This window comes from Stegostoma tigrinum, chromosome 25 (assembly GCF_030684315.1).
Source record: "Stegostoma tigrinum isolate sSteTig4 chromosome 25, sSteTig4.hap1, whole genome shotgun sequence".
In the NCBI taxonomy this organism is placed as follows: domain Eukaryota; kingdom Metazoa; phylum Chordata; class Chondrichthyes; order Orectolobiformes; family Stegostomatidae; genus Stegostoma; species Stegostoma tigrinum.
In genome coordinates, this window is record NC_081378.1 from 12,514,048 (window position 1) to 12,536,698 (window position 22,651).

The 22,651-nt window shown below is 39.2% G+C and overlaps 1 protein-coding gene across 5 annotated transcripts in view; it reads left to right on the forward strand.

Moving 5' to 3' along the window:
* The window catches only part of mkln1 (muskelin 1, intracellular mediator containing kelch motifs), a 128,384-nt gene that overhangs the window by 37,700 nt on the left and 68,033 nt on the right, over positions 1–22,651 (forward strand). For 4 of the 5 annotated variants that reach the window (XM_048553780.2, XM_048553778.2, XM_048553779.2 and 1 more), the window contains 4 exons: positions 5,242–5,351; positions 13,847–14,039; positions 15,916–15,993; positions 19,309–19,374. In XM_048553780.2, coding sequence (XP_048409737.1) covers positions 5,242–5,351; positions 13,847–14,039; positions 15,916–15,993; positions 19,309–19,374 — 447 coding nt within the window. The remainder of the gene's footprint in view (positions 1–5,241; positions 5,352–13,846; positions 14,040–15,915; positions 15,994–19,308; positions 19,375–22,651) is intronic. The other variant, XM_048553782.2, reaches the window with a different exon arrangement.

Genomic DNA, 22,651 nt, shown 5'->3' on the forward strand with positions numbered 1-22,651 from the left:
CGCAAGTATTACTATATTTGTATCTTGAAAATGAATTTTGCTGGGGGATTGAAGGGCAACTGTTACAGTTCTGTCTTCATGGTGGGGGAGGTGATAAAACAAAAGTGGGAAACTGTAAATCAATTCATTCATGTCAACAGTCGGAGTATTAACAAATATGGAAACTGAAAATATTAATGGTTAGAACAGATTTCAAAACACACGACTGGCAAAAGTTTACAATTAGTGTTGCACAAGGTTCGTTTCTAGGACGACGCTTGAGCATTCACATGATGTGGAGGAGGCTTGAGGGGCCAAATGGCCTATTTCTCCTTCTGGCTTGCTTGTAATTTGGATTTGGGATTGGATTTGGGAAGCCAACTTCTGATGATATGCAAGTTGGTGGAAACTTGTGACCAAAGAGGTTTGCAACAAAAGATAGGCAGGCAGTAGGATGGTTGTGTGCTTTGACAGTGAGCTTCAGTGTAAGATGCTATATTTATTGTAAAGGTCAAGGAGATTATTTTACAAAGAAAATGCAAATGCCTGAATGAGGCAGAGGAGCAGTGGGCTTTGACGGCAAAACATGCAAGTCACTGAACATAGTTGTAAACAGAAAATACTGGAGAAACACAGCATAGCATCTGTGGAGAAAGGAAGCGAGTTCTGAAGATGACTTGAGTCTGTATTCTTGACAAATTATAAACTGGGTGTTAAAGTTTTGAACTTCATAGCACCAAAGCAGCTATCGTGAGTCTGATGTGTTCTTTGATATATTTTAATACTGCAATATTTTATTTTTTTAAATTTTATATCTCCATAACTCCATTGGAGATGGAATTCTGTATTTTTTGGCCTACAATACAATGATTTTCATCAGAAAATCACTGACTGTCTCCTGTAGTTGATTCAGGCCACGTTGATCTGCTTCAAGTTAAGAAGGATTGGGAATTCTCCCATCATGTGTGAGCATAGTCCTAAGCATCATTCTTTTATAAACCATGGATTGAAAAATAAGACCTGCCAAATAAATACTGACGGCGGCAGTGTGTTTTTTTTACTTTTTTGTGGTCTACCTTTGTCAGCTTACATGTGCCGTGGTTTGCACATTGCAACATCCATCTCCTTCTACTTTAATCTTCTGTGATGAAACTTCGGTTAGCTGCCCAAATTTCCTTGGCTTGATGTCGTTTGCTTCCTCCTTCCTCTCCCCAGTTCTTGCTGTGATGTATGAATTTATTTCAAAAGGCAAATGCAAATCCAAGTTATTTTTCTGCTAAGGTCAGTAGCTATTGTCCACATGAGAAAATCGAATATGAATGTCCATCTGTGCAAATCACTGAAATCCTGTCCTGACCCTTTACCCATACTTGTGTATCCAGGAGTCATTCAATAATGTTCAGAAATAGGACTTGCTGCTGATTTTCACAAGTGTGAGAAAAACAAAAGTGACGTCCCATTATTACTTTTAAGTCCAATTTGGCAGAGACTAGTTTTGGGCCTCCTTGTCTTTATAAATGGGAATCTTAGCAGTTGAATTGCTGGACGTGTGTCTTAAACTGTTTGTATGCTTTAAGCTTTGGCACGAGACTTTAAAAGAAACTTGGTTGTGTAGTTGAGTGTAGATCTGGAGTGAACAATTTGTGGACTAAGTTTCTCCAGGTTTAAAAATCTCGTCTCAGTTCTGCATGAGTGTGTGGCAACATTTGTTGATTGGGTTCTGGAATATGTGGAACTTAAGTTAATGAGCATTTTCATTTGGTAGCTAATTTGCAGATGTGGAAATTAAGTTATGCAGATGTAGCAGTCAGCTACAAGTGAACTGGTCATAGATAACCTTACCAGGAAAATTTGATCACTCTTGTCAGTTCCAGCAGTTTTGTTTTGGGGTTTGGAATTAACTTGAAATCCTCCAATATGCAGTGTGATTGCAGACCTTTATTCAGTTACATTCATGTGGGCATAATGTTAATAGTACAGACACAGGCCATTCATCCCAGCAGTTCTGTGCCAGTGTTAGGTGCTACGTAAGTCACCTCTTAGTTATTACACATGAAAAATGCATCCTTCAATCCTTTTGGTCCTTAGATTTTTATGTAGCTTCCTGTTAAATGTGGCACGGTGGCTCAGCAGGTGGCAATTCTGCTTAGAGCACCATGAATCCAGGTTCAATTCCAGCCTTGGCTGATTGCCTGTGTGGAGTTTGCACATTCTCTCCATTTCTGTGTTGATTTTTCTCCCAGTGTTCCTGTTTCTTCTCTCGGTCCAAAGGTGCGCGGGTTGACCATTGGTAATGCAGGGTTACAGGAATGGGGTACGGGGTGAGTCTGGGTGGGATGTTCTTGGGAGGGTTGGTGTGGAATGATGGGCTAAATGGCCTGCTTACACACTAAGAATTTTATGTTTCTACGATTCCGTTAGATGTTCTACTCAATCTGAATGGAAAAATTTGTTCTACATTCCTGTTGGGCTTTATTAGTGACCAACATCGGTTTCGGGCTTCTGGCCTTCACAAATGGAAACGTGTTGGAAGTCAAATTGATCTATGTAAGGAGATTAAAACAAGCTTCAACAAATTGGCTGATTTTCGAAAATGTCATGTTTAATTTTCCACTGACTTGGAAAGTACTTTCAGTTTCAAAGCAAGTGAAAGTAACAGTGAGACTAAATACCCAAATGTGTATGAAGTATGCTCTCATTTTCAGCAGGAAGTTGATTCGCTTTCTCATTGCTGTTCACCCGTGGATCAGTTTTACCCCACTTAGTACAGTGGTTCTCTAGAATCCGTGCAATGTTTTAAGCTTTTTTTTTAAAAAAAAATCAGGTTATCTATCACCCTTTTCTTTGCTGGAGAAAAGAGCCATTTCTTGTTCCTCAAGATACAGATTAGTTAAATTCTGGAATTTAGATTTGTTTAAGTATTTTACAGAGTACAGGTATGGGCTTGCATAATCTTTTGAGGGTTCATTGTAATGCGACAAATGAACCAATTTTTTCTGACTGTAGCCTGAACTTTGAGCCTGAATTTTAGAGAAAGTCAAACCTTCAAAAGTTGAAATTGGTTGCTGTTATTTTCTTAGTAATAGTTTGGATTCAGTTTGTGATAACCTGGCTAATATTTCAACAATTCATTTCCCCATTAACTGTGTAGAATTGATAGACTTTCTGTACTTGCGTTATTTTACGTGTGTTTTCAAGTAAACTCAATTTTGATCATGTAATTATCAATTAAATTGATGTATTTTGTGAAGGATGGTTATTTGACTTGTACTTGTCCCTCAAAGTTCACAACTCAATTATGCATTTACTATTTTACTTGAAATTGACCTAGGCCTAGTATGACTGCACCTGTTATGTTTTGATTACATTTGAAGGATTGCATCAATGCCATGGTCACAAAATGAAGACTTTAAATATTTGGAGTAAGTTCTTCCAGCAATGAGCTAAAATAAATAGGCATAATTTTGATTGAGAATTGGCGGGAGAGAAAAGTGTGCCACTAATTCTGACACAGACAGGTGCAAGGGTAAAATTTGATACAAAAATGGCTGTTTATGAATATAACCTTGTAACACCTGAAGAAATGGAGGATGTCAAACTCAAATGGAGTTTCTTATTCTATTCACAGCCTTTTGTACATGTCTGCATATATTTTCCAATTTTTAAAAGATTGTCTGCACTAGATTATGTAACAATTTTTGAGAACATTGAGTCAACTGTTTCCTATGTTTTACAAGTACCTGGGTTATCCTACTTTGTATACCATAATATGAAATAGTACTTTTAGCTACATTGCTGCCCTGGTGATTAGACAATGTCACCTTTTTCTAGCTTTTTTTTGCAACTTTAACAATTTTTCAGTTCACGTTCTGTTAAGAGTTGCAGCAAATTATGTGAAGACACATTGCTGTTATCTACACTGTAACAGAATGGCGTTCTATGTCATTATTTGTTTAATTTCTCTTCTTTCAGCCACCCCAAGTGACAATTGAGGTTGCTTAATCTTGACGGATTCTGTGCTGACCACCTCACTGAGAATTGGTGAGAACCATTTCTCATTTTGGCAGTGGGCAGTCATTCCCAATTTTGAACCATTATGCTATCTGCAGTGATAGTAGTGTTAGAATCATTTGGCAGCATTTGCAAATTGGAAAGTAGATCAGTGGACAAACAAATATTGGCAGATTTGACATTATCTAGCAACTAACACTTACTCCAGGAATGTGAGTTAAGGATCGTTTTTTAAAAAAGCAAAAATCAGAGGATAGACTTTCAAGACAGAATGTTTTTGTTAATTTTCAAATTCTGCACAGTGTATCTTTCAAAGTTTGCATTGGAACAGGTAGATTTTATTGTCAGATTACGATTGGAGCATGAAATGCTATTTTCACTGTTTTGAAGTGTTCCATCTCTGCTGCCTATAACTGGCATTTTTTTTTAATCTGTACTTTTGGGAGATAGCTTCTATTTATGCTATTGGTGCAGACTTAAATGTGTTATTGGAATTGGTCCCTAAAATGCATTTTGCAAATGCACGCGCGTCAATATTTTATAACTGTGTTATTGCCGTTGCTCATTGTAATTTTCCTATAAAGTAGTCACAAAAACTGTTGACTCAGTAGCCCTCATTGGATGATTATAGTCTAGTTCTGTATACTTATCACTGTCTGGTCTTAGTCATTAATGATCACAAAATCAGATGCTTGACAGATTCAATGAATTAATTTGTCTGAACATGAGGTATTGTAAATAACATATTGTAGAGTTAGATTAAAGTGTTAAGCTGCGTCATATTTGGTTGACAATTCTCAGAACATCAAATCAAAACTACTTCTTCAGTGCCATCTACGTTCACTGGAAGCCAAATACTGCTTTATGATAAACTGTACATTAATGCTAGCTTGTGCCCTGGCCATCCGATGATAGTGGGGAACCTTCTGTAGGACTGTTTGACGTCTGAAAATGAAGGCTGTGCTGCCATTTCTTTTGGCATGGATAAAGTGTTGTGTTGTTGCTCTTTGTTCATAAGGAAACTCTATGGTAATGAGCAGATTGTTCATTTTACCTCAATATACTTTTATGGTCTGCCATTTCATCACAACAGCCAAACATATCTTGATTGTCAGAATTGATGCAAAAAAAGACCTAGGGATAATGAAATGATCAGAGACATGAAAAAATGAATTTTCCTGTTTCTAAATTTTATGGAACTATGTTAGCAGATCTAAAAATCTCCTCTTTTTTTTTCTATTTCCTTGATAGTCCCATTAATGTCATGGGGGCCTAGCTTTAACTTCAGCATCTGGTACGTTGAAGTACATGGGATAGATGAGCCAGACATTGTACAACCGTGCCTTAACTGGTATAGCAAGGTAGGAATATTATCTTTTATTTTAAGCTTGTTTCTCTTACACTGATTTTTCATGTAAAGAAGAGTCACTGGACTCGGAATGTTAACTCTACTTTCTCTCAACAGATGCTGCCAGACTTGGTGAGTTTCACCAGCAATTTCTGGATTTTTTTAAAATTTAAAAACACTTAGTTATGCTGCAAGTATGATGCATGGAAGGTGCAGGATTTAAACTTAGTATTCAAGGTCGCCTTAACTGAGAGTGCCCGATGAGGCAAGTTTGGTGCTTCAGTGGTCGTCGGTCAAAGTGAAATCCTTGCCCCTCGAGATAGGTGGCACTGCTGAAGTGGGAGGAACAGCTTGGACTCCAGCATTTTCCTTAATCTTAAGGTGTAGGTTTTAGGCCTGTGATTGACAAGCAATCTGATGAAAGACCATCAAATATAATTTCAGTATTAGTCGAGCTAGACAGTATTTGACTGTGAAAGCAGCTTCGAAGTATTTGATTTTTAAGCTGAAAAGCTGCAGGTCAGTCACTTTAACCTTCAAGGAAACTTTTAGGAATGGTAGGACATTAGTCTTCAATTTGACAAATATGGCTTAATTAAGGGGAGCTGGCTTGGTTTGGTTGAGGATGCATCATACTTAACTAACTAATTAAGAGGTATTGGATGTGGTAATGGAGGATAATGCAGTTGATGTGGTGTGAGTGAACTTCCAAATGGCATTTGATAAAGTACAGTGTGATGGACTTGCCAGTCACATGGTTGCAGAATTTGTTGAGTGACAAAATGAAATGCTGTCATGCACTTATGCTTTGGACTAGGGAATATTTAGAACAGAATCACGACCTGGCTTTGCTCTCGCTCTCAGGGATGAATCGCCGTGGCAGTGCTGTACAGGCACAATTTTAGAATTTGCAGACTGTAGGTAACTTGGATGTATTTTGAGCAATGAGGAGGATAATGTTGTGACATAGACATTGGAATGGGCAGATGAAGTCTCAGGCTGAGAATTATTAAGGGCATCATTTTGGTTGGAAAGATGTAAAGAGGTTACAAAATCAAGGGTCAATTTTTTTAGTGGTTGTGAGTGGAGAGAGACCTGGGAGCTTGTGTGCACAGCATTGGAAGTTGTAGGATGTGTTGAGACAGCATTTAATAAAGCAAAATACTGTGGACGCTTGAAATCTGAAGCGACCATTGAAAGATGGAGAGACTGAAGAAGGTCCGGCAGAATCCGTGGAGAAACAGTTAATGTTTCAAGTCTGGTATGAATACTCTTCAGAGCTGTAAGCTGCATAGTATCCTGAGCTTCATAAGTACTAGCAGAGAGCACAAAAGCGAGGAGGTGTTTTCAACCTGGATAAAATGCTGTTTTTTTTTCCCCCTCGTGGACCACTATGTCCAGCCTTGGGGTCTCATTTGTGGCAGGATGTGAAGGGATCAGAGGAAGTGCACAAAAAATTATGAGAATGGCTCCAGGGGTGAGGAGCTTCAGTCATGTAGGTTTGAGACGTTGAGGCTGTTGTCCTTGGAAAAGAGAGAGGGCCGATATTTGATAGAGATATTTCATATCATGAGCGTCTGAACACTGCAGATGGAAAAAACATTGCCAGTCATCTTAAATCTATACCGCAAATTCTGAGTCCTCCCTCGATTGAGAACAAAATGATGGCAACAGGAGGACTTAACTTTTATGCAGCAAGTGATCAACAAATGCAATTCACCACCCATGTCACTTCCACCCCTGCCCCTTGTCTTCATCTACAGCTCCCCCTAGCCCAACATCCAGTTTTGCAGAAAGGTAATAGCTGAAATGTTGACTCGTTTCTTCCAAATCCTGCCTGACTTGTTGTGTTCTTCCAGCTTCCTGTTTGTCTAAAATGCGAAGCATTGCTGGGCTGTCTGGTGCGGGCACTTTCAAGTAAGACATTCAAATGTGTATTAGATCAGTATCTGAAAAGGAAAATGGACAGACATGTGGGGAAAAGGTGGGGGCATAGCCCCAGATGAATTACTCTCGCAGAGGGTCAGCAAGGACCTGAAAGACTGAGTGTCACCTCTTCTGTTGGGAGTATTTGACCATTTTGTAGGTGTAGTTAGTTAATGCTCGTCATAGCTGATTCCTGCTGTTTGCAAAGGTGCCATGTTCATTTGTCAGGCTTTGTCTTGCGCTGCTGAATTCCACAGCAATTACATTACTTAGCAATAAAGACTCTTGCAAAATATGTAATGAATATTTCCCCTGAATAAATTAAGATTAAAATCAAATATTACTGAAATCATGATTGTTAGCATGCTTTCCAGGTCCAAGTATTATAGTCTAGGAGGTTGGCCTTGAAATGTCACCATGTGAGATGGCACAACTAAGACACCCACGTCAGACTCTTGCTCGTTGACTACAGCTCTACTTTTAACCCCATAATCCCCTCCGGACGATCTCGAAGCTGCACGACATTAGTCTCTGCTCTGCCGCCTGAACCTGGATCCTTGGCTTTCTACCCATCGGCAGCAATTAGTGAGGAGAGGTAACTGCACCTCCTGCACAACAATAATACTCAACACTCGAGCCCACAAGGATGCACACCAGCCCCCTTCTGTACTCTCTGTACACCTACGACTGTGTTGCTAAATTCCGAACCAGTGCCGTCTGCAAGTTCACAAATGACACCACCGTAGTGGGACGGATTTATAAGAACAAGGAGTCGAAATGCCCAAGGGAGATAGAGGACTTGGTGATGTGATGCAATGAAAGCAGTCTCTCTCTCAGCATTGGCAAAATTCAAGAACTGATGACTGACTTGGGAAAGAAAGGAGGAGAGCATCTGTCTCTCCCCACCTACTTGAACGAAACAGGGTTGAGAGAGTGAAGAGCATGAAGTTCCTCAGAGTGACAATAACTGATGACCTGTCCTGGCCCTCCAGGTAAATGCAACAGTCAAGAAGGCAAAAGAATGCTTTTTGTTTCTTGGGCAGCTCAGGAAATTTGGCACGTCCATAAAGTGTCTCACTGGCTTCTACAGATGCACCATTGAAAGCATACTGTCTGGGTGCATAACGGCCTGTTGTGGCAACTGCCCTGCCCAGGACTATAAGAAACTACAGAAGATGGCGTGCACAGCCCAGATCATCACAGAAGCCACCTTTCTATCCATGGACTTCATTTCCGCAGCTTGCTGACATGGAAAGGCAGCCAACATCTTCAAAGACCCATGGCACCCTGGTAATGATCTCCTGCAACCTCTTCCGTGGGGAAGAAGATTCAGAAGCCTGAATGCACGCACAAGCAGGTGCAGGAACAGCTTCTTTCCGGCTGTTATTGGACTATTTGTTGAATGGGCTCCAGCCTCAATGTAACCTGCAATGTATGCCTCTGAGTCTTTATGGTCTGTATATCTGTTGCTAGCTGTGATGTGCCTACACTGCATGTAAAGAAAGCTTTTCACTATTTCGGTACATGCGTCAATTAAAAAGAACAAGGAATCAAATGTGGTTCCTATGTGTGTAGTTTTCAGTCCTTAGTTGTATTATGTTGGAGCATGTGAAAAGCTTAAACATGTAATCCTTCAAGTTTTTTTTTGATTGTCAGTTTACTTGAAGTAATAACTTTGCAAATAGTTTCATAACCTACTTTGATTAACTTTATTGAATTGACTAAAAACCCGAAAAGGTGTTTTAGTATCTGTCAATATCTCTTGGCAAATTGATCAGCTGTCCCCAAGCTGTGTTGCTATAAATTTCTTCTCCAGGTGGCCAACAAATCCTTGATGGCAGGTGATGCCGTCTGTTACTTTGTTTGAAGAAATATTCAGGCAATTGAATGGGGCAAAGCACCAATCTTTGCCCTTCCCTAATAGAGGATTTCCTTCTTATTTCACAGGGACTTGGCATACGAATCTCAGAAATGCACTGCCTTTGAGCTGTATATTTTGCTTCCTTGCTTTTTTAAAAAATACCTACTGTGTTATTGTTAACTATTTGGCGAACAGCATTTTAAGAATAAATCCGTTCTCCAAGCATGACCTTTGCACTACCTGATTAATATGCAATCAGTTCGCATGATTTTAGAATCTCAACATAAAAAGTACTGAATACAGAAAATATTTGCATGGGCTGAGGCTAATTCCTGCTTTTCAGTTGAGAGCACTTGGTACAATCTGGGAAAAGCAAGAACGTTCTACGTGTTGGTGAAAGGTTGATGGGTTTTTCTTTTGAGTAATTTAAAGCTGTTATAGTGGGTGTTGAATTTTACTCCAAAAGAGCATTTGCAACTGCTAAGTGCACTTAATTGTCCACTTCCTGATGATTACAGAGCATGCATAATTATAGTTGCGATATCTCCCCTTATTTTTGCATTTGTCAATTAATAATTATCCAATCATTAATGTTTCAAGCGTCCAATAAATTTTGAATCTTGGTTTGAATGGTTGTATGCTTGCAATTACAGAATTATGAGCACAGAGGGAAGCCATTTGAACCAGATGTCCTCTGTTAATCTTTTGGTACAGCAATTCAATCAGTTTTCTTAGGTACTGTTTTCCCTATAGCCTTGTAGAATAATTTTCACTTCATATATTCACTCTGCTTGCGAATAGTAATATTGGATCTGTTTGGGTCATTGCATTGCTTAAAACATTCATGATTGCAGCAGTTGATATTTTAAATGAAGTAGTGTCCTCTGGAACCTGTTTGTGACTCGAAACAAACTTTTTGAAATTTGTTGTAGAGGCAGTACCCAGGTTCTGAATGTTTTCCTTTCTGGAATCTGTTTGCGAGTTGATGTGAATGCAAGTGGGAGCTCGATGCAGGGCAATATAACGGTGCCGTTCGGAAGTAGAGAAAACATTTCTGATGAAGGGTCTAGGCCTGAAATGTGAGCTTTTGTGCTCCTGAGACGCTGCTTGGCCTGCTGTGTTCATCCAGCTCCACACTTTGTTATCTCGGATTCTCCAGCGTCTGCACTTCCCGTTATCTCTGAAAATTTTTGTACATTGCGTCTTTGAAATTATACGTCTGTATGAGCCTGTGTTCATAAGTACCAATGTTCGTTAAGTCAGAAACCCCCTGTGTTTGAAACTTCGGGTTTGAATACCTGCTATTCTCTGAGGAGAATCTCCCCAGCTTCTCTAGTCACTCCACGCACTGGCATTCCTCCTTTGTTGGTTTCATTTCTGGAAGTGTTACCTTCTCAAACGTCGTAGTATTTGTTCTGAAGTGATGTACCCAAAACTGAACATAACACTCCACCTGATGCCTCGCTAGTTTGTTCCCAAAGATTTTAATGTTAATTAATTTTCATACTTTTGTTTTAAGTTCCTGATTAGAGATGATGTTGCTGTTCCTGGGCCTTGCTTGCAAACAGTACTGTGGGTCTATGTATACTCGATGGCTTGCTGCAATTCAAGGTGGCAGCTCACCATCAGCATCTCTCGGGTGATTAGGGATGGGGAATAAATGCTTGCTTTCGGCAGTGATGCTCACTTGCCATGAACGATTTAGGAAGAAACTGTAACCAATGATCTCTCTTATATGCCACCTTCTCCAAGGTTTGTGTCCATAGTGTGTGTTGTAGCATTTTTAATATTGTATCATTTAGTTTATATTGACTCCTTATTTTATGCAAAAATGTATTATTTCACAGATAACACTGTGTGAAGCGCCATGAACATAGCAGGCCAAGCAGCATCAGAGGAGCAGGAAAATTTGACTTTTTGGGTTAAAGTTTGCTGCTTGTCTGATGCTGCTTGGCCTGCTGTGTTCGTCCAGCTTCATACCTTGTTATCTCAGATTCTCCAGCATCAGCAGTTCCTACTATTTCTGTTATTTCACACTTGTGTTAAATTTTATCTGCCATGGGTCTGAGCTTTTGTCCAGCCTCTGTTTACTGAAGTCTCTTAGTGTTTCCTTATGCTTTATTACATTTCCAGGTTTGTCATCTGCAAACTTTGTAATAATACCCTGTTTATCCTAGTGCGAATCCTTGATATATATGTCAAGGAGCAGAGCAGATCACTGTTATATATCAGTGTCTTTGGGGAATTTTGTGCTATACTGTATTGGAACCCAAAACTATCTGGAACCTCATTTTAGAATGATGATTCCCTTCCTGACAAACTACTTCTGTGGCAGTAATCATCAATGCGTGTCCACATTGAGATATCAGATCAAAATATCGCTGCTGAAGTTAAGGCTGTTCGATGCAAATTAAACATTGTACTTGTAGACCTTTTTGGTTCAGCTTTTATTATTTAATGTTCAATCGATTCAAAACTCAACATTTGTTCATTAAATGTGTCCATGCACAGCAGTCATTATTAATCGCTGACACAGAAACATGTGATCCAGTATACAGTGACATCTCTCCAGTTTAGTTGGTGGATTTTTCCTGTTTAGTGATGCGAATCATTTGCAGATCAAATACCCAACAATCAACATTCTATAATTGCTATACACCTAATTTGTAATATCCTAAATGTAATTTTAAAATCCATGTTTATCCAACTGGGAACAAAAAACGTAACATACCAGGATATAAAGACAAATCACTAATGAACACTTACTGATAATTTACCATTTAATGTTAGCAGTGGGCTCCATCACTCTCATCTTCTGTCAATGGCTTTATTTGTCATTAGGACGCTACTGTGTTAGCCATTTAAAAGACAAATAGTTTGTACAAACCCTTGGGTTATGAAGGGAGATATTATGTCATCGAACCTTGAGTAGGCTGTAATGTTAGTAATATTATGAACTTTAATCACATCTGGTTTTGTTGTTCAGCCTTTGGTAATGTCATGATTGTGTCTGTTAGGCAAGTAGGGTGGCTTAATTGATTTTCTTTTGTCATATCTACAGAAATACAGTGTAAAAACTTTGTTTCCGAGCGGTACAGGCAGATCAAAAAGCCTGAGAGGCACACGTTGCAGCTTAGATGATTTGAGTTTAGAGCCAATTCAACAGTGTGATAACGGCCGGGAAGAAGCTGCTCCTGAACCTGCTTGTGCATGTTCAGGCTTCTGTATCTACAGCCTGACAGAAGCGGTTGTGGGAAGTCATTACCAGAGGTGTCATGGGACTTTGACATTGGATGCCTTGCTGTGGCAGCGAACCATGGGAATGGAAGCCATGGATGGAAAGTTGGCTTCCGAGATGGTCTGGGCTGTGCACGCCACCTTCTGTAGTTTCTTAGGGCCTGAGCAGAGCAGATGTCATTTCAGGCTGTTATGCACCTGGACAGTATGCTTCCAATGGTGCAACTATAGAAGTTGGTGAGGGATGTTACGGACGCGCTGAATTTCCTGAGCCGCCTGAAGAAGGGTTTTTGTGCCTTTCGTGACTGTCGCGTTTACGTGGGAAGTCCCGGACAGGTTGTCAGTTGTCGTCACTCCGAGGAATCTCATGCTGTCCACCCACTCAACCTCAGCTCAGTTAGTGTGGATGGGGGCGTCTTCTGCTCCTTTCTTTATCAAGTGGTTGATTGGTTTAGCTTTACTGACTTTGAGAGACAGAATGTGTTTTGGTTGCACCATGTCCCAAGTCCTCTGTCTCCCTTCTATATTTTGACTCTTCATTGCTAGATATCTGTCCCACTATGGCGGTGTCATCAGCCAACTTGCGGATGGTGTTCCTTTGGAATATAGCAACATAGTTGTAGGTTTACAGGGAGTACAGTAGATGGCAGGGGATGCATCCTTGGGTGCTCCAGTGTTGGTTATTATTATGGAGGAGGTACAGTTAACGATATTGTCTGTGCAGATCTGTAACCAGCTCTGAAAACCTTTCTGCCTTCTGTGCTTTGCCAATTTGGCATTGTCCATTTGTCAGCCACTGGCTGTGCAGGTGTCTTCTCCACTATCATGCCTTGTTCACTGGCTGTTGCTATGATTTACGTTTGGCTGCATTTGCTGGAGCATGTGCAGGCATGGCAAAATTTCTGAAACCATGGATTAAATTAATAATGAGTAGACAAAAAACTGAAAACGCATAGGTGAAAACTCAAGCAAAAGCAGACATTTTGGGCCAATTAACTTTGAAATTGTTGCCTGTAATTTTGGGCAAGTGCTTCTCTTTGCATTGAGTTGTCAGGCGAAAGGAGGCATCAGGCATCTGCAGATTACCATTTTGAGAATGTTTGACTTTTGTCAACATGAAGATTTCTGCTTAACATGTTGTGATTTGCCTCGGCTTTTAAATTTCTTTTTGGTGTTCTTTTTGGTGTTCTTTTTAATTCTGTGTTTTTGGTTCATTGTGCAAGCAGAACCTGGAGCCCTTGTTAATAGGAATCCACCTTTCTCCAGTGTCTGGTCACATGATAGTGTGATTGTGATAATGAAGTGCTATGCTCAATCAACTAGCGAGCACCTGATTTGCACATGCCTTCCCAAAGTTTTAAAAGGCAGATTTATTCTGTCTCGGTGAGACAAATTGGTGTGCATAGTTGTTGAAAATTGTTGAAGTAATGTGGAGACTTCATTGTGTAATTTTTTTTCCCCAATGTTTCCTTATGTTCCAGTAGTACCGTGAACAAGAAGCCATTCGGCTATGCCTGAAACACTTTCGCCAGCACAACTACACGGAGGCCTTTGAGTCATTGCAGAAGAAAACCAAGATTGCATTGGAACATCCAATGTTGACAGAATTGCATGAGAAGCTTGTCCTTAAAGGCGACTTTGACACTTGTGAAGGACTGATTGAAAAAGCTGTCAGCGGTGAGTGCACCCATTGTCTTAATATTTTCCCACCCAAACGAAGCAAATAGAACTATCAATCAAGTTGAAAGGATTTCTAAGAACTGTTCAAGTTGCAACAAGTTCATTTAACCCTGTTGAGTGCAGAGTTGGATACAAGTGACTTGTTTTTCAAGCAGTGTGGCCTGTTTCCACACCATGCATGATAGATCGTGAACATTACAAAGCTTGAAATTTGTTGAAATTGAGCTTGATATTGGTGGCTTAGTAAAAGGCTCTCCATATGCTTGGAAATTGTTAAGGTCTGTCTAATTGGTTGTGATCTCCTTCAGATTTCTTGCCCTGTCTGACTGAAGTAAGACAAGATGGATTAATTAAAGCCTTAACATGTGTGCTCGATCATCGTAAAAATTGCTAGAAAGAATGTGCATAGACAGAAAATGGAGGCAAAAAGTAATATTCAAATTGCAGTTAATTGCTACCTTCGGAGAGTCACTGGCGATGTTACTTTCAAGTGACATCTTATCCTGTGTGCTCCACCATATGTTTGAAAACCTGTTTGGTAATGACGTTAGTCCCTCTGTAAGCCCTTGTTGTTTGCTGGAACTAGAAAAAAAAACTTTTTTACTATTTTTGATTAATCTGATTGTGACCTGAATCTACTCATCCCCAACAGCAACATGGCCCAGCCCTTGATAAGTTAATCATTTGGTTCATTAGTCACAGATCCAGTGATGTTGTGACGTGCTGAACAAAAACGTTTCTGCAATTTCAATTTTTTGAGAAATAAATCCTGTGTTTAATTTTGCAATTGAATTGCCTTGAATTGTGAGTTGGAATGGAAAAGTTTTACTGTTTGTTCGATATCTTGCATAATAAAAATTTGTCCCACAGGGCATCCGTGCTGTCTTATGAACGGGAGCGATTGTGAGATCAAAATTTGAGGGAGTTGTGAATTGGGACGAAGGAAGAGAGGGTGTAGAAAGTGTCGTTTAAGAGATTGGTCCTCTGGTGAAACTAGGTGCATTTATCTTTTATTTGTGTCAAATGTGTTTCATCCAAGTTGGATCACGTGACAGGTGAATGGTTCAATTGTACAGCATTGACTCCTGACACAAGAAACTGTAGCGATAAGGAACACTCGTTCTGCATGCTAGCATGTCTTTGTAGTCTCTGGTGAAACTGATTGTCTGCACAACTTGGCAGAGCTTAAGAGGTTCAGCTCTGTGTGGTTTTTAGACTGAGGTTAGCCAGTAGATTTAACGTTTAGCTTAATTTGGGAAGCTATAAGGTGTCTTTGAGAGTGAGGATGTTACAATGTCAGCGTTGAACTTTGGTCATGCCTTGCTGATGTGTCCAGTGCTTCCAATAGAAAGTTGGCATTTTTTGGTTAGCTTAGAAAATAAGCTATTTAGATCTACTTAACTATTGATAGGTAGCTGACCTAATTTTGTAGGCTGTTTAGGTGTTTGAGTTCTCTTTTACTCACCATCAAACCAGGTAATGCTTTCTTGTGTCTAATCAAATATGTTATATCCATCTTACTGCTGTTGCTATCTGTTTTGAGTATTTCACTTTTATTTGTTTCATTAATTTGTTATGAGGGGGTTAAAAAAACTGAAATTTTGTAAAACCTGTAATAGTGCATCCTGAAGAGTTTGTATTTTGATATTCCAAAATGAATGTTGCATTCTATGTTTACCACCTGTGAAGATGACACCTGAGTATCTCTGCAACATGTCATCTAAATATCTGACCAGTTAAGTCATTTTACAGTGTAAATCCAGGAGAAAGAAGTGAGGAAAGGTTAACTCAAAGATGTTAAATATAAAATAGAGAAAGCAAATTTGGTCCCTGTGCAATAAAATCCAAAACACATTTCTTCTGTTCATTTCAGATGGTTTGTTTAATCAGTACATCAGTCAACAGGAATATAAGCCAAGATGGACGCAGATCATTCCTCAAAGCAACAAAGGTAAGGAGCAGAAGAAAAATCTATTACGACTTGTTGGTTTGTTTTGGTTTGATGAATTGAGGCAGTTTGAAAAGTGAAGTTGTTCTAATAATTTTCATGAGTTATGGTTCATGAAAATAGAGTTACTATAATTTGATAAATGGTAAGGTATAGAGGCGTTGTACAATTCAACTTGAGCAGTGTGCAGTTTCAGTTGCAAGTTAACTAGATGAAGCCGGAAGTAGCTGTAAGTGAGACAGGTCTTAAGAAATTAATCTTCAACATTGCTGAGAATTGCGTGGGACCAGGTCTAAATTACAGCCAAGAACTGTGGGTTTTTTGTACATAACTACATGATGTTTGGTTAACTTGCCACTTGTGTGCAAAGGATCAACTGGAGGTAAACCAAGCAATTATAATGGTATGTATATTTAAGCAGCAACTCTTAGGTTATTTTGGAAGTCAGGATGAAGTGCCAAGACTATATAGCAAAACCAAAAGATGTTTGTACATAGATCACATTTTCCATATGTTTATGTTTAAGTGCAGGGCTATCACACACTAACACAAATTTTACTGAAGTCTTGGAGCATCACAGGATCTCGTTTGAAACATGAAATGTCAAGCACGTGTAGTGGTAACAGTGAATATTCTGAGGCGCTTATTTTTGTCTTTAACCCTCATAACAGCTGTCAGTTGAACTCTTCCATACATGAGGAACAATTTGTCCATAACAGGCAGACAATAACTCGGAAATAAAACAAGCTTTTGTTATCCGAACTTAAACAATATAGTTTTGCCGCCCAACTAAAGAATAATTCAGTGGGCACAAAGTGTTGCTAGATCTAAAGCTCAGCTCCTACCCTAGAAAATATCAAAACCGCACAAAAGGCGAATTTGATTAACTCCTGGAGGTCGAATGCTGCATGTTTCATTAAGACGTTAACATGTTTACTGGAAAAACCAAACATGCAGCAAGCTAAATCACTGAAGAGCTATTCCACTTATAATTGCAAACCAGCAGCTCTCAACATTGGTTAACGTGAACCTTTAAAAATAAAAGCTTGCTCAGACTTCAGGGCAAGTATAGAGATTGTGAAACCATTGGGTAGCAGTTCATCCAGGAGTGTGAATAGAAAGCAATCCATGGAGAGAAGCTTCATAACATGATAACGTTTGAGGAGATTGGGAATCAACTCTTTCAAAGCAAACCAGTGCTGTGTTCCATGACAATGTTCACCAACTTTTTCCTTAGCTACTCGTACTTGTGAATTGTATTTGATTAACTAAAAGACACATTTTTAAAAATTGACCTGTCATTATCTGTGTGAGCATATTTAACCCTGCAAATACTCAATTTTATTTGTAAATATAGTACAAATGAATAAATATAGTACAAATGAATAAATATATGGACAATGTTATTCCCCCCCACCCCAAAAAAAAAGAAACTTGCTTTTCTGCTCAAAGCTATCATTGTCGGCTTGATTGATGCCACAACTCCTTATTACCCATTTAATCCCTATACCTTTGACTCCCATAATGTTCCAGAATTATCTACATTGAATTTATTTAATGATTCCCCTCCACTGTGTTCTGGGGAAGAGAGTTTCAAAGATTCGTTCATTTCTGAGAGGAAAAAAAAACAGTTCCTGCACCATCCTTTCGGCATTCACTCTGTCAAGTTCGTTAGAATCTTGCATTTTAAAAAGATGGCGTCTCATTTTTCTGAATTTCAATGGGTGCAAGCCAAAACCGTCCAACCTTTTCCATATAAGGTAGCACCCTTCCCTGCTATCCCAGGTTTCAGTGCAGTGAACCTTCTGTCAATTAGTCGTTAGATATTATTACTTCTAACATTTCTTGCATCCTTTAAGTATGGAGGCTAGAACTGTTTACAGTCCCAAGTGTGGCTTTAATAATGCGTTATGCAAGTGTAGAAAAGCATTCCTATTTATACGTTCTATTCGCCTTCCTATTGTTAGCTTTTTCTGCATTTAGAATTTTCATGTTTTGATATATGAGCTCCCCAAGAACCTTTCCTGCCTCTGAGTTCTGCAATCTCTTTCTGTTGAAATAATGTTTCCTGCCCCTCCTGGCAAATTGGATAAGCTCTCAGTTTCCCACATAATAAGTCATCTGCCAAATTTTTGTCCATTCATTTAACACTGTTTCACTTTGTACATTCATTTATCCTTTTCACAATTTACTTTTGTCATGGCCTTGTATCATTAAATTTAGAAACCATGTAGGCAACAGAGCAAGTTGTCACTATGCCTCTTGGTCTCTGCTTGTATAATTTAAAAGCTTAATGTAGGAGTTCTGTTGCACTATGGATCCAGCTTGTGGTGAAAATATGTTCCTTTTCCTCATTTGCTCATGCTCTTTCAGTCTTCTGATACTGCCATTTTAGACAAGTTGAAATTTTATGTGGACTCTTCAGTGTTCCCTCGGTACTCTTATCTACATTGCCTCCCCAGATTCAAATTATGTGTATCTGTCACTTTACTGAGCTTTCTTCAACAGTGCTACTTACTAATGAGTAGTAATTTGGCTTTTGGTGTTTATAATTCCACAATTATGACGGCTGGCAACGCCTCCAGAGAATCTCAGCCTCGTTATCTTTTTGCACCCCTTTTTATATCATGAATTGCACGATCTGAAATTGAATACAGCTAGTGCGAAGCTGCCAAGCCTTTTCTGAATCTCGAGGAACAGCCTGTATCCCCACAGATATTCTGACGGAATTTTTCCCGACTAATGGACTGTCTGATGAACTTGTTATATTCCTTCTCGGATATGACAAGTTTAATTTAAAATCTACGTTGGCACACAATACCACGTTTTTTTTTTGCTGTATTGATGTGTACAGATGTGAACTTTGTACATTGTGAAATTTTGGTGCGTGGGTTTTCTTAAATGCTGCCATGCAGAGTTCAATTCCTGGAAAATTAATCACATTTTTGTTTTATTCTTAGACTGCACAATGGGCTTATCAGCTTTGCTAAGGTGGCTCAGTGGCCAGCACTGGTGCCTCACCGTGCCAGGGCTCAGGGTCTGATTGTGGCCTTGGCTAATGATCTGTGTGAAGTTTATACAATCTCCCCATGTGTGTGGGTTTCTGCCAGGTGCTCTGGTTTCTTGGCACAAAGATGTTCTCATTAGTGGGATTGGCCATGCTAAATGGTGCTGCGGTAAATGCAGTGTTATGAGCATAGGGTATGGGCCTAGGCCTGGGTGGATGCTCTTTCAATGGTTGGTGCTGTCTCAATGGGCTGAATGGCCTCTTTGCTCTCTGTCAGGATTCTGTCATTCTGTGATTCTATGTTTGGCCAGGTGATGGAGACGACAACAGACCTGGAATGAGAGGAGGTCATCAGATGGTAATTGACGTTCAAACAGGTAAGGATATTATGCACCTAACCGGACCAGTAGAGTGAGCATAATTGGCTCTCTTTGCAGTGTTGATGATTTTTTTTGGGCCAGGGATGTGGGTTGAAGATAAAATGTACACAGTTGCTAAATAAAACACTAGACCTTAATTTTACCACTTTCATAAATTCTTACAGTCTCTGTGAAATTGTCGTTGAATGGCTGAGAGCATCCTGTTGTTTGTTCCATGCAAGAGGTAATCCATGTCAACACTGAAGATTTAGCTATTATCTGTATTGGAAATTGCTATTTGAATGCATCAGAGCATGAAAAGTGATTTTTGCACCTATAATTGTAGGTTATGTATGACAGTGGGGCATAATTTTATTTAGAGGGCGACTGACAGGAAGGGTGTGGAATAGAGAGGTGGCAGGGAATCAGTGTGTTGTAATAGCGTTATGTGCAGTTGGCTGCATAGAGTCTCATTTGAGATGGCCATGATTCATCTCCTTTTGAATTGTCTGCCAGGATGAATGGCTAGCCTTGTTGAGAAATCAAAGAAAATCCTCAAGGGAAAATGAAGACTTCACAACAATTCAGGCTGATTTGTATTCTGATCTTTCTCTTGAAAATGACTGTATTTGAACTATAAATATCTATAATTGGGAGCAGTTTTCAGAACTGAATTTCTGATTTTGTGACAGAATAGAACTGTTGTCACAATGAAATAATGTTTAATAAAACATCTTTAATTCTGTGAGGAGTCTCAATCCAAAAATTATCAATCCTCCTCTTGGTCATCTGGAGTTGCAATCATTGCAATCTACGACCTACACTGGAACAAGCTGCACTGCTGCCATTAATAACAGTATTGATGTCATTTGAAATTAAGTAGAGTGATTGCATCATTAACAGCTGTCCAGTACAGTGGCTGCCCACTGGCATGGATAGTCTTCTTTCAAAAATGCAAGACATCAAACAGTGTTTAATTTTCATGCAATTGTGAAAGAAAAATTCTGGTTGATTTTTGATGCATTGTGCAGCTAATTCTAGATTCTGAGACTGGTACATGGAAGAATATAAGCTTACAGCTGTCTGCTGAGTTGAGGGAACTCTGAAGAAAATCTCCATTTTCTTAGGCTTGTGAGCTGCTTCTAGTTCAGAGATGAAGAGCGTTCATGGTAGATTCAACACATCCCCCTTTTGAAACTGACGTTTCCTCTATTATCCAGTGAATTTATGTTTAAACTGCATTTATCTCTTGACAGCTGTTGTTTTCTGCCAGTCTTTAAAAGGCTTGACTTATAATTGGTTCCATAACTTAACAGCATAGTACATATGAATTTAAGATATTTGAACGGCAAACTATCATTAAATTTCATGATAGATACAGGTAACCGAGAAGATAAAGCATTGTTTCGCAAACGTTTCCCACTGTAACGTTATTCTGAGGCTTGAAAACCGTTGTGACTCCTGGGTGAAAATTGGGCATGGACGAAGGGAGAGAAAAACTTGGATATTTTGTGTTTGGAGAAGAAACTTGAGGCAGTCAGCGGTCGTTGTCTTAGAGTTGTTAACTTTAACTTCCACCTTACAGCCCCACTTGGGGTCCTGCTGCTTACTTCGGGAAGCCTTGGGGCAAAGCATAACATAAAATCTATGCCATTTATAGGAGCATGACTATTAGAATGACTGCAATATTGACACCAAAGAATTGAAGTTTTGTCACATTATTTACTGGTCAGGTTTTAGAACATGATCCTATACTTTCAAATGATGGTGAAGACATTCTTAGTGTTAAAAGTAACTTGATGCATTCAGGGCTGTGGAGATACTTCAGCCACAAAATGCCAGTGATATTTGCTTCGTAATTTGAAGTTTGTACCCCAACACTTGAACGTGGTTTTGCTCTTTGTAGATGCTCAGAATCAGAAATTATCCACTTGTTTCACTTTGAAGAGAATAGTTCCAAATCATCCAGACGTGGCAATATCAAGCCACTATAATACTTCGTGATGACCCATGTTTAATCTGGTTTGGCAGCGTGATTGCATATTGTGTTTTCTTTATTTAATGCTACATTGTATTGTTTGGCCATAACAAATTACATTGGCCAGGGAACCACACGGTCCTTGCTGCTTCAAGAATGTCATGAGATCTTGACTATACATCAGAACAGTCATCAGGTCATCAATTTAAGATTTTGTAGGAAGAACCACATCTTTCAATGTAGCAGATTGTGCTTCAATGAAGGGCGTGGAAGCTCAATCAATCAGCATTATCTGTTCAAAAAAAAATCAAGGTGATATTTTCATAAGATAATTTTGGTTTCATGAATGTGTATTTGGTCTCAGGAGCTGCTTTCTGGGTCTGTTGGGTGGAAATATAGCCCAGCATTTAGATCAATTCTGACGTGTTTAAAAAAGATGGCTGAGAGAAATAACAGGAAATCTCCCATCATTAATAAATAAATAAATAGTGGTGGTGACGTTGGAGACGCTACTTGGTTAATATAACCATATCAGATCTGATTCATCTTGAGCAGTTGAATCTGTAGTCCGTTTCAGAAGAAGAAGAGGCCTGTTAAAAATGTTCATTTATTTCTGTTCTACCTTAACACTAAATTATGCGAGCTGCAATAAACCACGGTAGGACGCTTTGGTTCAAAACTACTGTTAGAATTTCCCTTACATGCTGAGCTCTGTCCAGAAACATCTGAGTGAGCTTGGTTATTTTTAAAGACCAACATGGGAGCTGAGCTTTAATGCAGCTGTTGCGTTTGTGTCTTAGTTTAGAGAAAGCAAACAAGTACCTGTTGTACTGAGTATGATACCACCTGATTTGTTTCTTGTTTCTTTGCATCTTGGACACTTTTGACACATCTCTTGTATTGATACTTTTGTGGGTTTTTCTCTTCTTTCTTTAACTGTCTTTCCATCTGTGTGCTTGCTTGCCACGTTATTTCTCACTAAGGTTACAGTTAGTTAAATCAAGCATTTTTAACATTTGCTGCCCTTGTTATCTCAGTGACAGGGTTAAGATAACATGCAATGAAATATTTTTGAAGCTAGTTGTTGTAATAAAGGGAAAGACTAGAGGTGGTTTCAGTGCTGCAAGATTGCACCCACAGTGGCAGAGTGGTCATGGCCTGATAATCTGATTGCTTGAATGATGGAGGTATTATCTAGCCAACGCAAGAACTGCCGCTGTCTTAAATGCACATTAAAGAACAGAGAAAATTGTTTCTGTAGGAAGTTGGTGTGTCCTCATATAAGCTACTCCAATATTTTCAAGCTCTACGTCCTAG